At 55.3% G+C, this 16,299-nt stretch overlaps 1 protein-coding gene across 1 annotated transcript in view; it reads right to left on the bottom strand.

The window, feature by feature from the left end:
- Positions 1-1,141: 1,141 nt before the first annotated feature.
- Positions 1,142-16,299, bottom strand: part of CRB2 (crumbs family member 2) — a 26,637-nt gene continuing 11,479 nt past the window's right edge. Inside the window, exons 2-13 of the mRNA XM_006892625.1 lie at positions 15,184-15,507; positions 12,455-12,650; positions 12,165-12,304; positions 11,444-11,629; positions 11,181-11,294; positions 8,176-9,048; positions 7,566-8,062; positions 6,696-6,861; positions 5,072-5,858; positions 4,240-4,356; positions 3,544-3,670; positions 1,142-1,366 (exon numbers count right to left, since the gene is read on the bottom strand). Coding sequence (XP_006892687.1) covers positions 1,142-1,366; positions 3,544-3,670; positions 4,240-4,356; positions 5,072-5,858; positions 6,696-6,861; positions 7,566-8,062; positions 8,176-9,048; positions 11,181-11,294; positions 11,444-11,629; positions 12,165-12,304; positions 12,455-12,650; positions 15,184-15,507 — 3,752 coding nt within the window. The remainder of the gene's footprint in view (positions 1,367-3,543; positions 3,671-4,239; positions 4,357-5,071; positions 5,859-6,695; positions 6,862-7,565; positions 8,063-8,175; positions 9,049-11,180; positions 11,295-11,443; positions 11,630-12,164; positions 12,305-12,454; positions 12,651-15,183; positions 15,508-16,299) is intronic.

Genomic DNA, 16,299 nt, shown 5'->3' on the forward strand with positions numbered 1-16,299 from the left:
CCTCACCAAGCTGCCTGGAGAGCATGAGGAGGTAGGAACAACCAGGGGGTGGGGGGCACAGCCTCCTCCCGGAAGAGCCAAAAGCTGCTCCCCTATCTTTGTTCCCCTCTTTGCTGCACCCCAGCAGGGTCCCCCTCAGCTTTCATTTCTATATCTGCAGGGTGCTGACAGAACCCTTGGAGACGATATCTAAAGAACCTCCCAGACAGTCCTTTCCAGCAGGCCAGTGTTAAATTTCCAAGTTCTTTCCCAATGTCATCCTTTCTGACCCTCACAACAGCCCTGTGAGGTAGGCAGGGGCTGCTTCTCCCATTCTACAGATGGCAAACTGAGGCTCAGAAGAGGGAGAAGGCACAGAGCCCAGACTTGTCCCCATGATTCCTGTAAGTCAGCTGTGAGCAAATGTAAGTCAAGGTAGAGCCTGTGGATCCCATGCATGTCTGGCTCAAGTGCAGGCAAAACTGAGCACCAGGAGCTCCCACAGCCCTCCATTATAGCTTTTCGCGGACTTCAGTGTCCAGGGAGAGCCAGCATCTGGAAATGGGAGAAGATGCAGGATCTGGAGGCTTCATGGCTGCCCACACCCTGGCCTGGCCTCCTGCACAATGTCCAGCTTAGGGCAGCTCCCAACTGCTAATTGTGAAGGGGTTCCCCAAGGTTCAGCCACTACCCCCTCCCCCGGGATTGCCTGTGCTGATACACAGTCTCACACAACACTCACACGCACATGCACCATGTGGACATGCCCACAAGCCCCGCCCAAGAACAGATACGCAAGTATCTGCAGGCCCCACCCTCGAAGACACTCTGCTCCATCCCAGGTGTTCTCACACACCCAGCCAAGGCTCACACATACAATGGGCACAGAACATGCACACCACAAACACCCCTCCCATGCAGTCATACACCTGCCATGGCCAAAACCAGGGGGTTCAGATAGACATGCACAGGCCCCAATCTGCCTCCCTGAGTTGCTCCCCATTTTCTCAGTCCATCGTGGAGCAGAGACAGGGGCTGCCAGCAAAGTGGACACGCCCCCCGCAGGTGTCCAGGGCCGCTTTCCTGCAGGTTTCCTGGGTCTCCAGGTAGAAGTTGCCAGCTGAGGGCCTCACGGACACTGGAGCCAGCAGCCAAGCCAGACCTAGATGAGTCTCTCCTCTGGCGGCACCTTGAGGACACTGTCCATCTCCATCCGGGCCCCAGCCACCTCTTGCTGGCTCGGGCTGTAGGTGCCCTCCGACTGGCGGCGCTTTTTGGCCACCAGGATCCCTGAGAGGAGGCCCAGGAGGAGGAGGAGGAGGCAGGCACAGGCTGCGGGCACTGCCACCTCCAGCAGTGGGAACGTCTGCGGCAGAGAGAGGCCCTTCTGCAAGAGACACAACAGTGAGGCCTGAGGCTGCTGAGGAGAGAACACTCTTGGGCTTTCAGGGGCTAAGAAATGACCACATAAAGGACGTTCTAAGGAAGTCAGAACTGGGAACTGGATCCCAGGAGGGAGGGAGGGACTTGGCCCCAGGGATATGCAAGCAGGTTCTGGAGGAGAGGGACACCTGCCAAGAGCTGCAGCTAGGTCAGAAAACCTTGTTGAACACAAACAGGAAATGAGTCCAAGCAAAGCACATCCACCTCCTGAGAGCCCAGTGAAGTAGAAGTAAGCTCCGTGGGGCAGATTCTTTCCCTCTGTTCCCTGGTATCCCCCTCGCATAGCAGACACTCGATAAACAGTAAGTGAGTAAACAGGTTTTGCCCAGATGGCCCCAAGCAAATGACTGTTGGCAAACCCTGACTTGAACCCTCCTCTCAGTTAATGCCCAGGCTGTCACCCTACAGCCTCTGACTCCCGAGGCCCCCCTCCCGCAACCTCTTCCTCCCCATAATAAACTTGTCCAATCCGAGATCTTTGTCCCAAAGAATGGTCTAATTTATAAAAGTGTCTGTGAAGGGAGTTCTGGTGGCCTAGTGGCAGGAAGCTGCATTGCAATCCCAGAGGTGCGCAGTTCAAATCCACCAGATACTCTGCTGGAGAAAGAGGGGCAATCTCCTCCTGTACCAGTCAGATCTGATTTGACAGTACACACAAAAATAATAATAAAATAATACTTTTTTTAAAAAAGTGCCTGTGGGGACCATGCTTAACACATGCACATACACACACACCTGACAGGAGAAAGAGCCATTTCAGACAGCACTGGAAGTCTGGGCTGGGCAAGGATAGGCTGAGGCCTGTCAGGCTGGGATCCACATGGGCCCGTCTCCTGAGGGAGCTGCTCTACTCCAACAGTCTTGCCTGTTACCGGGGTGTGTCCTGGGGAGACTCAACCCAGGCATTGGGGAGGAGGCAGCAGATCTCCCCATCTACCACCCCCATCTTCAATCACAACCCCCTAGGATGCCCCACCAAAGTGCTGCTCTTGTTTTGGCTGGGTGCTCTAGTAACCCCACACGACAGAACAGAACTGTCTCCTAGCATCTTCTTGTATTCCTGGCCGTGATCCTTACAAAAGCAGGCTGCCTGACTTTTCTGGGGTTAACAGGGAGCTGGCTGGGTTCAAACCACCAACCTTTCACTTAGCAGCCAAATACTTTGTGGACTATCAGGGCTCCTTTTCTAAAGTGCTACATGGCTGGAGTTCTGAAGTCCTGGAATCCCAGGGTGTTAAACGCAATGGCCCGCGCTGGGTCACAGTCACCTGGGCGCCCACGCCTCTGCTCCCAGCTCCCAGGAAGGGGTCCTAAGACTATAGAGAAAAGGTTGTCCCAACCCTCACTGAGATGTGGGCCCTCACCTGCTCCACCCATGGGTGCCTCTGGGGAGCTGCAAAGCCTTTTCTTCCCCTGCCAGAAGAAGGTGGCTAGGGGAACCAGGGGTTGTAAAAATTTCAACTTGAAAGGAAACATTTCCCAGAAGCACAGGGATTTGCCAGTTTATGACCCGGGCTGCCAGCAGCCCACAGAGATCAAGGCTCCTCGTCTTCCCTTCCTGCCACCCCTCCTCCACCTGCACCCACTGCAGGCTCACTGCCCACTGGACCTGCAGGTCTGCAACCCCTTAGAAGGGGGTGGCAAGGGGTTCACCAGATCAAGGACCTGCTGGTTCAGAAGCCAGCCTCAGCTCAGAATACTGTATTCCCTGAACATTTCTACTCCAGAATCCTGGCTTAGAAACCCCCGGAGGTTATGGGCTCCTGGACTCACCAGCCAAAATGCTAAAACTCTAGGATCTGATGGACCTGAATCCTAACCCCAAATGGGAGTTAGCAGAGCTCCCCTGCCCCACTGCACCCCCTCCTCCTGGGCATTGTGAGGGGGCCTCCTTGGAGCATAATGCCCTGGTGGGGGAATGGTGGGGGCCCCTGGAGCTCTCCTTAGAGTAGAAAATACATTTTGAGGGGCATGGAAAGGGACTGAGCCTCCTTTTTCAGCACTCGTGACCCACAAAGTTGGTCCAAGAGCAGGTGCCATATTCCCCTACCCCCCCCCAACTTTCATTTTCTAAAGGTGAGAAAAGGCCCCTTCACCTGCAGCCCCTCTGGAACCACTCACCACCACTTCACAGAACCGGCCCGAGAAGGTGGCACTGCAGATACATTCATACACTCCACCAGCTGCCCGGCATGTGCCCCCATTCAAACAAGGGCTAACTTCACAGGGAAGGGGCGGGATCTGACACCTGGGGAGGAAGTGGGTGGGACAGAGCTCAGAAAACCGCTCCCTCCAACAGCTGCTTCCTGTTCCCAGCAGCTCTTCTAGCTCACCAACCCTCCTGTCCCCATGCCTTCTCCCTATCTGCCTGGGCTCTCCCAGGTGACCAAATCAGAATGTTATCAACATGGCCTACCAACCCCTGCTTCACCCCAGCATGGCTGAGAGTGGTTCTTACCCATCAGATCACTGGGAGTCTCCGTAAAGAAATTCCCATAGCAGTGGGTTCCATCCACATGGCTGAAAATCTAAAATGTCACTGTCTCCCCAGGTGGTCCTGATACAGGCAGGTAAAGGATTCTGGGGCATCTCACAGCTGGGGCAACTACTCTCCAGTGCGAATCTTCATAACAAAGCTCTCAAGTGCTAACAGTGGTGGACTGACTGGTACTGTGATGCCAGGGAAGGAAGCGAGCAGACATCAAGGATCTGACCATACCCAACTTCCTCTGCTCCAGTCCTAGGGGGTCCAGGGGCCAGCCCTGCCCATTCCATTCTAACCAGCCCACCTCGTAGTCCCTTAACCCTCAAACCCACCTGCGGCCGGCAAAGCCCTCCTGGCAGCTGCAGTTGGCACCCCAAGGTCCCACCTCGCACTGTCCACCATTAAGGCAAGTGAAGTTCAGGCTGCATTCCTCCAGCGGGATGGGCACCCTGAGGAGACAGAAACGTGGCTGGACTCAAGGTAGGTCCTTGGGAGCCTCACACTCTCATTAGTGACATTCAGAGGACTTTGAAGGCAATTCTCAGAGGTCAGGCAGCAACCCTGCTAACTGCAGCTTCACTCACAACAGGATGTGCAGCCTCCAAGCTGGGGCTATGGGTCTTCTCGTCTCCAATTCCTTTGAAAAGCTAATAAAATAGCAGAAATCATCTCTGAATTGAAGTGTAGACCTAAACATAGAGCGTGAACCTAGTATTTCGTGAGTGAACGGACAGAATTGACGGGGTGGGGGCAGGAAGTCAATTTCTGCTAAATAATAACCCCCCACAGGCCTGCTCTGAAGGAAGGGGAGAGCTGGCGGGCAATGTCCTCTGTCCAGCAGGGAGGAATAAGGGGCGTGAAAGCCTCCAGGTTTTCTACCAAGGTTAGTCTCGAGTGCTTTCAACAACAGCATTAACCTGGTATTAAAATTGAGCTGGGAGTCCTATGTTTTAGGAGTCTGGGTTTCATAACTGTACCCATTTTACAGATGAAGACACTGAAGACCAGCCGGCGAAAGAGACTAGCCCACAAAAGCCTTCCTAGCCCCAGCGTAGCCCCTAGGCCCTTCCCCTCTCTAGCTCCGCCTCTCAGCTCCCAACCCCACTCTGGCACGGTGGAAGAAACTGCTCCTGAAGTCTCCCCAACCAGCCTGTGTGCTCGCACCTGCAGCGCGGGCCCGTAAAGCCGGGGGTGCAGCGGCACTCGAAGTGGCCGTCAGGGCGCGCGTGGCAGCGGCCCCGGGCGCAGGGCGCTGAGCGGCACGGGTCAACACGAGCCTCGCAGCGCGGGCCTTCCCAGCCGGGGCCGCAGGCACAGGCAAAGGCGTCGAAGAGGTCGCGGCAGGCGCCGCCGTGCAGGCAGGGCGTGGGGGCGCAAACGGACGCGCCGCGGCAGCCTAGGCGCGGGGCCGGTGCCCCTGGCCAAGCCGCGAAGCGCTCCCGGGGCCCGGGCGTCACGTCGAACTTCGGGCGCGCTAGGGGCAGCGGGAGACCTCCGAGAGCCACGCGGCCCAGGCAGCCGGTGAAGTTCTCCGCCAGGAGGACGCGCACGGCGTCTGGGCCTCGCAGGAAGTCTAGGTCTCTGGCCAGTCCGCTCAGCGCCATGGGTGTCGCTGCGCCATCCAGCCGCAGAAGCCAGCGTGATGCGGCCGCCGCCGGCGGCTGCTCCATGGTCAGGTCCACGCGGTGCCAGGTGCCGTCTGCCACGTGTGGCCCTGGCGGAGACAGCAGGGCGCCAAGCAGGCCATGGCCGCTGTGCACGCCGGCAGCCAGCGAGCCATTGTGCACAGCCAGCCACACGGCGTGGGCGCCCACCATAGCGCTCAGCAGCCTCGCTTCAAGGTCACGGGTCCGGAAGGCCAGTGAGAGGTCACCCAGAGTGTGTGCTGCTGACACGTTGTGTCCACTGAACTCCACTGGGGGACCCTCGAGGTACGTAGTCTCTGCCACACCTGCGGAGAGAGACTTTGGGAGATGAGTCTCCTGGAGATGAAGCTGTGCCCTTCCCTTGTCAGAGAAGCCTGCGCCCCAGGCATGAAGATGATTCCACCCATTGCCCTTACTGTCCAGGCCAACCTCACATGTGGGAGGCAGCCTCTTCTCACCGCAGCTGCCCCACTATCCTCCTTCCATATTTCCTTGCATTATCTACTTCCAGAGAACCAGCTCTTGGCCAGTGCTGGGGACTCCAGCACTCTATCCTGTTCTCCCAAGACACAGCCAAGACAACCAGTGCAAAATCTGCCCTCACATTCCTCCCCCAATCTCCTATCTCACCCTGCAGGCACTCACTAGAAGATGCCTTTTAAAAAATGCAGATCTGATTATGTTCTTCTGCTTAGAACTCTGAGCCTGCATTTCAGCTTTTCTGACAGCCCTAAGAGCCTTTGCATACACAGTTTCTTCTTCTATGCCCCAGTGGTCTTTCTGTTGTGGTGGTGGTGGTGGTTGTGTGCCATCAAGTAAGAACTGACACATAGCTGACCTCCAGCAAGTTGTCAGAGGCAGTATATCGTAGTGGAGGAGACTGCCCACCCTTCTCCCAAAGAGCAGCTGGTGGATTACATGCCTTTGGGATTGCAGAGAAGCTTCTTAACACTAGACCACCAGAGCTCCCTGGTAGTCTGTTTTGCCCTTGGAGGCCCATCATACACCCACTTTCTCCAGGAATCCTCTGTTTCTGTGGGTGCAGTGGCCCAGCCACACTGGGCTGAGACTACTGTTGTCCCAGTCCATGAGCCCCAATGACAAAATCTAATTGAGCACAGGTACCCAAGGCACATACTCACAGACGAAGCCATCAGGGACCTCCTCACACATGGCAGGTGGGAGGCATGGCTGACCAGGGCACCACAGTTGCTGGGCACACGTGGGCCCTGTGAAGTTAGCAGGGCAGGTGCAATGGAAGTCATTCCAGGTGACAAGGCATGTCCCACCATTGAGACAGGGATTGGGCTGTGGGAGAAGCAGGGCAGCGGTCAGCTCAGCCCTGAGGCTGCCACCGCCCCATTGTCAGCACCAACAGCAGTGACGCCTCACTGAACTCCTGCAATGAGCACCTGCTACTGACATTACTTCTTTACAAACAACAGAAACCCTTCCTCGCTGGCAAGTCGGAATTGACCCATAGCTGCCCTTCCAGTGGGTTTTTGGAGGTTATAAATCCAACAGGAGGAGACCACCCACCTCTCTCCCACAGAGTGGTTGGTGGAGTTGAACTAGCAGAGAGGCCTTTGAGTTAGCAGCATAACTCCCTGTGGGCTACGTGGGGAGGAAATCCCTATCATTCCCATTTTACAGAAGACAAGTTCAGAGGGGAGATGCTATTCGCCTGAGTGACCCAGCCAGTAAACAGGACTAGTTACTTCCAGACAGCTCCAATCCAGCACTGATACTTTGTTCATGAACTCATTCACGTTCCCACAGACATCCAGTCTAGGAACTGGGTTATGGGGACTACCAGTAAGGAGTAAGATTGGTGAGCAGGAGAGGTGACAGATGCAAATCCTGTCCTGCAGCTATTTAACACAGACTTGGGGCAGGTCATCTGACCTGAGCCTCGGTTTCCTTACAAGTAAGAGCATGCTAGCCCTTAGTGATGTGCTGTAGGTTGGGGGGTGGGGGGGCCTTATTCTATCTCCTCTGCCCCAGGTACTCACGCTGCATGTATCCTCTGAGACACAGCCCACAGTGAGGTTCCAGGTCTGCCTGCTGCTCAATGGGCTGGGCTTGCTTGAGTTCTCCAGTGGTAGTGAGAAGAAGGGGAGGTGGAAGCCGTTGAGTTGCAGGTCCTGGAGGCAACCACGGAAGGGCTGAGACGCAGCAGTGAGGGGCCCGCTGCCCACATGCAGCCGTGGTCCCAGGCCCTGCAGCTGGTCAGACCCGAAGCTGAGCGTTACCAGGTGGCGAAGCCCATCATCCCAGCGTCCAGGTAGCTCCAGGATGGGACTACCCAGTGCCTCCGCCCTAATCTGGCCCTCACTCAGGAACACTGACAAGCCGGCTTCCGAGTCATTGGCAAACTGGAGCAGCAGCCCAGCGGACTCCCGAGTGCGGAGGAGAAAGGATACTGTGAGGCTGGGGCCTGGCAACTCGTGGAGCAGGAAGGAGGCTGAGCTTGGGGTGCCCCCCAAACCAAAGGTGGCAGCAGGAACTTCTGCAGGAAGAGAGGGGAACTGGGGGTGAGGCCTGTGGTCATGGGGGGAAGTTGGAGTTTGTGTTCTGGGCCCCAGATTCCAGATGCCCCTTCCCACCTGGCTTTCTCCTCACCATCAGTACACTGGGGGCCACTGTAAGGTCGGGAACAGTCACAGCGGAAGTCAGTCCATAGGTCCACACAGGCCCCTCCATGGGCGCAAGGAAGAGGTTGGCACTGCTCATGGCGCTCACAGCCCAGGAGGACACTCTCCCCAAGCTCTTCAGGCAGCAGGAGGTGCTCGTCCACACGCACATCTTGGAGGCAGCCTGCAAAGCCTGCACCACCCAGCTGGAGGAAGCAAAGCCCAGCAGGTGACGGGGCCATTGAAGACGATGGAGCCAGGTCCACAGGACCAGAGGCCATGCAGAGCCGTGCAGGGCAGCCCTCATGCCACAGCCGAAGGTCCAGGGTCCCGAGGTGGAGGGTCACTTCTACCCGGTGCCAGTGGCCATCATTTAGGGCTAGGTCTGGTAGCGTCAGGATGAGCACAGTGGCACTCTGCCTCTTGAATGTGGCCTGAAGCGTAGACCCCAGCAGTGTCAGCTCCAAGCTGTCCTGAGTGTCAGTGCGTGTGGCCAAGGTACCATTGGGCAGCGTGGTGCGAAAACGCAGTGCCAGACCCAGTGGGCTGCCAACCAGCACTGACGTCTGAACAGGGCTCCCAGCAGCCACCGAGAAAGTGGTGTTCTGGTCACAGAGGAGTCCGTGGGTACCAGGTGGACAGTGGCAGGCATAACTGTGGACCCCAGATTCAAAGATGGGAATGCAAGTAGCAGATAGTGGGCAGGTATGGCCCTGGCAGCCGGTGAGCTGCACAGAACAGTCGTGCCCACCCCAGGTCTCTGGGCACCAGCAGATGTAGCCTGCCACAGTGTCATTGCAGGTCCCACCGTGGAGGCAGGGCTCCGACAGGCATTCGTCCACCTCCTCCTGGCATGTCAAGCCTTCGGGAAAGACCATGCCGAGGCTCAGCACCCAGGCCAGCAGCACCATTTGGACCCACAATTTTTATGTCTCGTGGAGCAGAGAACTCTGCACTTATCAACCCAACACAACCCAAAATATTTTTTATAATGCCCTAAAGTCCTCAGAGACCAGAACTGAAGATGCTCCCTCCCACTGCCACATCTGACTAGTTTCATTCCCTGTTGTTTTATGTACTGTTAAGTCAGAGCCAACTCATAGCTGACCCTCCAGTAGGTTTTCAGAGGCAGTAAATCTTACAAGAGGTGACTGCCTATCTTTCTCCCGTGAAGCAGCTGGTAAATTTGAACGGCACTCCCTGCAGACCTCCTCAACACCCTCTGGTCCCCCTTCTCTGCCACTCCACAGATCTCCTACCCTGCCAGCTCTCTGCACCAAGGTCCAGCCTCCTCTGACCCACTTGCCTTAATAACTCCCCTCCCCTCCCCTCTGCCAGCAGCAAGAGATCTATTTCTAAAGCATCCCTTGTCTAGGTTCTGCTGCAAAGATCCAAGCACTTGCACTTGAGACCCTCCCAGGCTTAACCCTGTTCCTTTCAGTAGTCACCCCAGATACCACAGGGAGCCACCAGCCACAAGCCCCGTCCTGGCTCTGCCATTGGCTGCAGTCCTCCATACCTGCCAGGAGCCACAGCCCTTCCAGGAGGGTCCACTGAACCCGCAGTCCCATTGTACTTCCCACAGGTGGGCAAGAGTGGTGGGTGTGTGGCGGGGCTGGGGAGCAAAGCTGTCTCCTTCAAACCCAGTTCAGGAATGCCAGGCACTGACTTCCCCCACGCTCAGCACAGCCCGAACAGAGGAGGTGTGGACAGTGGCATGGAGCCCAGCCCACAGCCGAGGTCCCCCTCCAGGCCTGTGATCTGCCCTCCCTGTCCCCGAGCAACTAAGTTTTCCTTACAGAAGAACAGGGCTTCTGCAGACACTGCTAAACCTGGGGAGATAACAGCACTCCTCTAAGTCTCTAACTCCTCATCTGTAAGATGGGGACCTTAAACCCCACTTTATGAGGCTGTGACATGGAGAAGACAAGAAAATGAACAGAGGGTCTTTTCCAAGAAGGGAACACTCTGTGCCAGGCATCCTCGTGGCCGCTGCTTCTAGGCCTGGACTTTTTCAAGATGGACTTTTAGGGCCCCTCGGTGCAGTCACATCTCTACCTATGAATAGGGTACCCAGAGGCCCAGCAGGCGAGGAGGGGAGGGACAGTGGTGATGACCACACCGCCTTCTCCTCTGCCCAGGGAACCTGCAAGGAGAGGAGGCAGTGTGCTCCAGCAGGAATGCGGTGGTGTGGGGGAGGTGTCGCAGGCATTCTAGAGAGGCACAAGCAGTGGATGTATGTGTGTGTGCAGCGTCTCCATGTGGTATCTGAGTGTGTTCATGTACACAAAGAGGGTCTTTCTGTTCTCTTGATCTCCCACCCAATGGGTCCCTGCTCTCAAAAATTGAGCTCACTTACCTACAGGCATGAGTCCCAGATCTCCACCACCACCTGCCCTGTTTGCTCTCTTCTTGACTGCATTGTCTGTCCTACCTTCAGCCCTCTCTGGCTTCAGCCTTGCTCTTGGATGTGCAGTATCTGGGGTTTTCTTTGCCCTTCTTTCCACACCTTCTACAGACAACCCTCTCCTGTGGCCTCAACTACCAGGATAACATTCTTGACATCCCAGTTTCTGGCTACAGTCTGGATCCTACTCCCTGGCACCAGCCTCTAAACAACCCTGGTGTCTGCCTTTGTTCTGTTGACACTCAGACTCAGCAGGAGCAATGCTGAGCTCACTATCACCCCCCTCAACAGTCATTCAAGGCAGACCTCAGCCGCTGTCCCTGATGCCTCCCACTCATGTATGGAATAACTCCTAAATATTTCTCAAACGCGTTAGCCTCCACCTTCTTATCTTCAAAACCTGAGCTCTGCTTCCCTCACCTCCACCAAGCTTCCCCTCTGCCTCCTCTCTGATCTCCCTGCCCCCTATCCAGCCTCCACTCTGATCTCCCTGCCTCCTATCCAGCCTCCACTCCTCAGGTAGAAGGAACCTTCTCATCCCAGGTCCTGCACCTGCCACTGCTTCAGTGTCCACCCAGCCCAGGTACCTGTATAACCATCAGGGCAGTGGCACTTGAAGCTATTGGGCAGGTTCTGGCATCGGCCTCCATTCATGCACGGCTTGGAGGCACACTCGTCCACATCCACGCTGCAGTCGTCCCCTGTAAGAGTGCCAGTTGTGAGTCCATGCCAGGCCAGAGCTGGAAGCGCTCATGTGAGGCTCAGGCAGGCCTATACCTTTTGCAGTCCCAGCATCCCTCTCTGTGTATCTGAATTGTGGGGAGCCTATTTCCCTATTTGGGAGGCTCACCCTCAAAACCTGATGGACAACGGCACAGGAAGCCAGCGGCTTGGCGAAAGCTGAACTTGCCAGGAAAGGTGGCCTGGGCACTCCCGTACAGGGCCGGGTCGGAGCGCTGCAGGCACTGGCCCCCGTGGTGGCAGGGGCCCGCAGCACACTCGTCCTCATCCACCTCACAAAGATCGCCACTGTAACCTGTGGAGTGCACACATACAAGCATCAGATTACTGCCACCAGACCTGCTCGGACCATGGCAACTTATAAACCGATCACCAGCAGTGACAGTGGGGCACAGGAGGGGGAGAAAGAGTAGAAATGCCGCTGGCAGCCTTCAGGAACAGCAGCGCATTACCATTATTACTATTACCACTGAGTCTGCATGTGCCAAACCAGTGCACGTGCTTCTGGCTTTACCACATTATGCATTATAACAGCCTAGGAGCATTGCTGTTTTCAGAATCAACTCATAGGGGGTTCTCAGAGGCACAAGTAAATCTCATGGGAGGAGACTGCCCATCTTGCTGGGGGATTTGAACTGCATGGTTACGGGTTGGCAGGGAAAACCCTTGCCACTAAATCACCAAAGCTCTCTAACCCTATATTACAGGTATGGAAACTCTGGCTCACGGTCACGTTCACATATGGCACCGACGCACACCTGTCTCCATCATCCGAGGCTTGCTTCATGCAGTCCCCACAACCACCGAGCGGGGACCATACACGTACACACCTGGCCAGCAGAGGCAGCGGAAGCTCCCCAGGCCTTCCAGGCAGGACGCGTTGTGCGCACAGGGAGCAGACGCGCACTCCAGCACCTCCTCCTCGCAGCGGGCGCCCTCGTAGCCAGTATCCGCGCAGTCACACCGGAACCTGGGGCGGGACCGCACGGCCGGGCCTGAGAGCGTGCTCTACCCGTCCCCTCCAGCTTCCCAGGCTCCTGCCACGGTCGCCCACCACTTCTCCGCCTCAGGGCATCCGGCACCTGGTCCCAGGCAGATCCCCAGCCGACTGCTCTCTCACCCATTAACCAGGTCATGGCACACACCCCCGTGTGCGCACGGCTGGCTCTGGCACTCATCAAGGTCCAGCTGGCAGCTGGCGCCCCCGTAGCCTGGTGCACACACGCAGCGGTAGGAGCCCACGCCGTCCAGGCACGACCCCCCATGCAGGCAGGGCGCTGAGGCGCACTCGTCCACCTCAGTCTCACAGTTCACGCCTGGACATGGGCAGAGACAAGGGACAGAAATGGGTACTTAGAGGAAAGGCAGACCCCAAACTGGAGAAACTAAGGAGCATTTAGTCAGAACAGGTGTTTCATGGCAGTACAGTTTGCTGTAACAAATTGTTTTATCTCCTGGAGTTCCCAACAGCCTGAAACAAAACCCATTACCTTCTGGTAGATTCTGACTCTATAAGGCAGAGTGGAACTCCCTCATAGAATTTCCAAAACTACGAATCTTTACAGATCTTGAGGGACTACTGAGTTCAAACTGAAGACCTTGCAGTTAGCCAGCACTTAACCGGGGTGTTGCCAGGACTCCTCCAAGTGTTTAGCCCAGGTCAGTGATGACATACATGGCATCTTAGTGTTCAGAGATCAGCAATGGAAAGAAAGTCTATAAAAGCAAAAGCCTCATACACCTTCAATGGCTTCTTGGAAGAAGAGTCCTTTCAAGGATGAAGAGCAGTTTTAATCCAAAGAGATGTTGCATCTGCGGAGATCTGCCTGGGTCAGGGGACTGTGTGGAGGGGAAGCCAGGTATCGGATTTGAGGCTCATCACAAAGGTTTAAGGTACCTTGGTGAAGTCCTCCTGCCTACATTTCAGAAGGGTCATCACAGTGGCTTTGAGGAGAGGGTAAAGGAGGACCTCCTGGAGCAAGGGTATCCCCTGGCCAGAGATGCTGAGACATGGTGGCAAATTGTCCTGATTTTCTCTGCACTGTCTTAGTTTTAAAACTAAATGTCTTCTTTCTCTAACTCCTAGGCAAGATAGTACGGTTGAATGACTCTCCCAGGGTTGCATGGAGGCAGTAGAATCAGAGCTTGGGAATGTACCATCCGAGTTCATCCTGGACCCGCCCCTGTCACCTCCTAAGTGAGTAGCCAAGGGGTCAACACCCAGATGGTTCTAACTGAAACACACCCCTCTTCTCTCTCCCCAGATCAGTAAGCACAAAGCAGAGGGCCTGTGACCCTTCACTCCTCTCACCCCAGTCCCACCTCCCACCATCGGTGCCAGGGAGAGCCAGGCCCAGGCTGCCTGGAATCCCAAACTCCCCCGCCAGGCTCCAAACGGAAGGGGGAGGAGAGAGATGAGTCACAGCAGACTTTGCTTCCACTCACATCCACAGCTAACCCAGGAAGAGCTATCCTAAGCAGTGAGCACCACACACTGAGGTGTGTACACTCCTGTTGGGTGTACACACAGATGCTTTGTACAAATACAGTCACAGAGCACAGATGCCTGCAGATACTGACAGACACACAACAGAGACATAAAACCTTCCTATTAGGAGACATGAGGACAAATGTGAACCACACTCACAAAAACACACTTGTCCTCCTGACCCGGGAGCATGCAGATAATGAGAGGGGAAACACAAACCAGCTTCCAAAATTCACTTTCATCAGCATGCTGAAATCCATCTCTTCACTCTGCCTTCTGCCCTTCACCCCAATCTGTAGCCCTTGCTCTGGGGTGGCATCAAGTCAACCCTCTACCCTCAGGATTGTATAAATTTAGAGTTTGAAGGAAACCCAAGGATGAATATACCCTGCAGACTCCAGACTACTCAAAAACACCTTAAACTTACTGCCATCAAGGCAATGTTGGCTGATGGTGACCCTCCAGTGGGTTGCCAAGGTCGTAAATCTTAAAAGGGGGAATGGTCACCTTTCTCCCTCAGAGCAGCTGGTGGATTTGAACCTGCAGAAAGCCAAAGTCTTTTTAGTTAGCAGCACAACAGCCTACAGACTGCACTACCAGAAACTACCCTACACCTGCCCTCATTCTCCCACCTATCCATGTCCGCAGCCACGCTCACCTTCTCAACCTCAGGCCTGGAGGGTAGTGGCTCCAGGGTGGCTGTATTTGGAGCATGTATGAACACAACCCTGCACTCTGGAGCGAGCCGTGTTGATTTGTGCCAGTCACTTTTCTGAGCACTTTCATATGCACTGTTCTGTTCTCTAGACAGCAGAGATCCCTGGGGCTATGCCTACATTACAATTTGAACAGACTAGGAGTGTTTCTATGATAGAGCTTTGGGGGATGCCTAGAGGAGAGGAGGTCTTCACTGCAGTTAGAACCAAATGGAGGGGGATTCAGACCTGAGAACCATTAGATGAGCTGGAAGGTGTCTACATTACAGACTTGACACAGAGAGGAGTAAATGCTAAAAATACAGGGGGATTCTGGGGGTGCCCTCATTAAATACAAACTTGCTGTATGCACACTCTCGTCCTGCCAGAGATGTCAGTGGGATGTCCCAGTCCCAGCATCAGGCTGAACTCTGCAGAAGTGACTGAAACAATACCTGTCAAGTGCCTGTTAAGTGCCAGGCACCCAGCCAGCATTCTGGTGTTCTCAACTAGTCCTGCCACATAAGCCTGAGATAGACACAGCAGCCAAACCTGGAGGGCACACACCCAAGAGCTGCAGAACTTCTGAAGTTCTCTGTGCTGCAGACAAAGCCGACGGCACTGGCATCATAGAGAAAGCTCCTCCTGGGGCAGCAGGCCCATTACCTGTGTAGCCAAGGAGACAATGGCACTCATAGTGATCGGCCAGGTTGTGGCAGGTGGCCCCGTGGCGGCAGGGCCGGGATGCGCACTCGTTGATGTCCAGCTCGCAGTATGAACCCTGGAAGCCCGGGACACAGTAGCAGCGGAAGCCATTGGGATCTGGACCCTGGGGCACACAAAGAGCGCCATGGTGGCATGGCTGGGTGGCACAGCCCTGGAGTTCTGTGGACCCACAGGTATAGCCCCCACTCTCCGTAGGCTGGCACTCTGTTCCTGGGGGACAGGGATGTGAGGCACAAGCACTAGGGGTCTCCGAAGGCAGCGTTCCTGTAGAAAGAAGACATTGGTAGGTCAGGGTGGGCCAGTCCCCCATCCACAGACCTCAGAGCTAGAAGGCTGCAGGGGCTGGTCTATACTCAGGGGTGTGAACTGAGGTCAACAGGCTAGGTCCTAGTGACTGGACACATCTACATCTGGAGCCGAGAAAGGTTTTAGAGGAGTTTATGTCACAGTCTCTGGGCATGTTGTTAGGAAGGGCCAGTCTTTGGAAAAGGTCATCATGCTGTGAAAGGTAGAGGGTCAGTGAAGGAGAGGAAGACGCTTAACAGGATGGATTGACACACTGTCTGCAGTAACAGGCTCAAGTATATCAGGGACGATTAGGATGGCACAAGACAAGGCAAGGTTCAGATTTGTTGTTCCTACGGTCACTATGAGTCACAGATGACTTGACAGCACCTAACAACAACAACAACATACACAGAGACCCTGAGGTTGAATCCTTGGATGCCCCACAGCTGCTACACCAAAGGCTGGAAGTTCAAGTCCTTTCAGAAGTGCCTTGATAGAAAGACCTGGCAATCTTTGTTGTTGTTATGTGCCATCGAGTCGCTTGCGACTTATAGCGACCCTATGTACAACAGCCTTAAACTCTGCTCTGTCCTGTGCCAATTGCACCATCTCCGACACACCTATTCCGATTACCCCAACCACTGAATCAATCCACCTCATAGGGGGCCTTCCCCTTCTGTGCTGTCCCTCCACCCTCCCAAGCATGATGTCCCTCTCCAAGGACCTGTCCCTCCTTGCAACATGTCCAAAGTATGTCAGATGGAGCCT

This window comes from Elephantulus edwardii, unplaced genomic scaffold (genome assembly GCF_000299155.1).
Source record: "Elephantulus edwardii isolate Elephantulus edwardi_28Jun2011 unplaced genomic scaffold, EleEdw1.0 scaffold00116, whole genome shotgun sequence".
Lineage (NCBI taxonomy): Eukaryota > Metazoa > Chordata > Mammalia > Macroscelidea > Macroscelididae > Elephantulus > Elephantulus edwardii.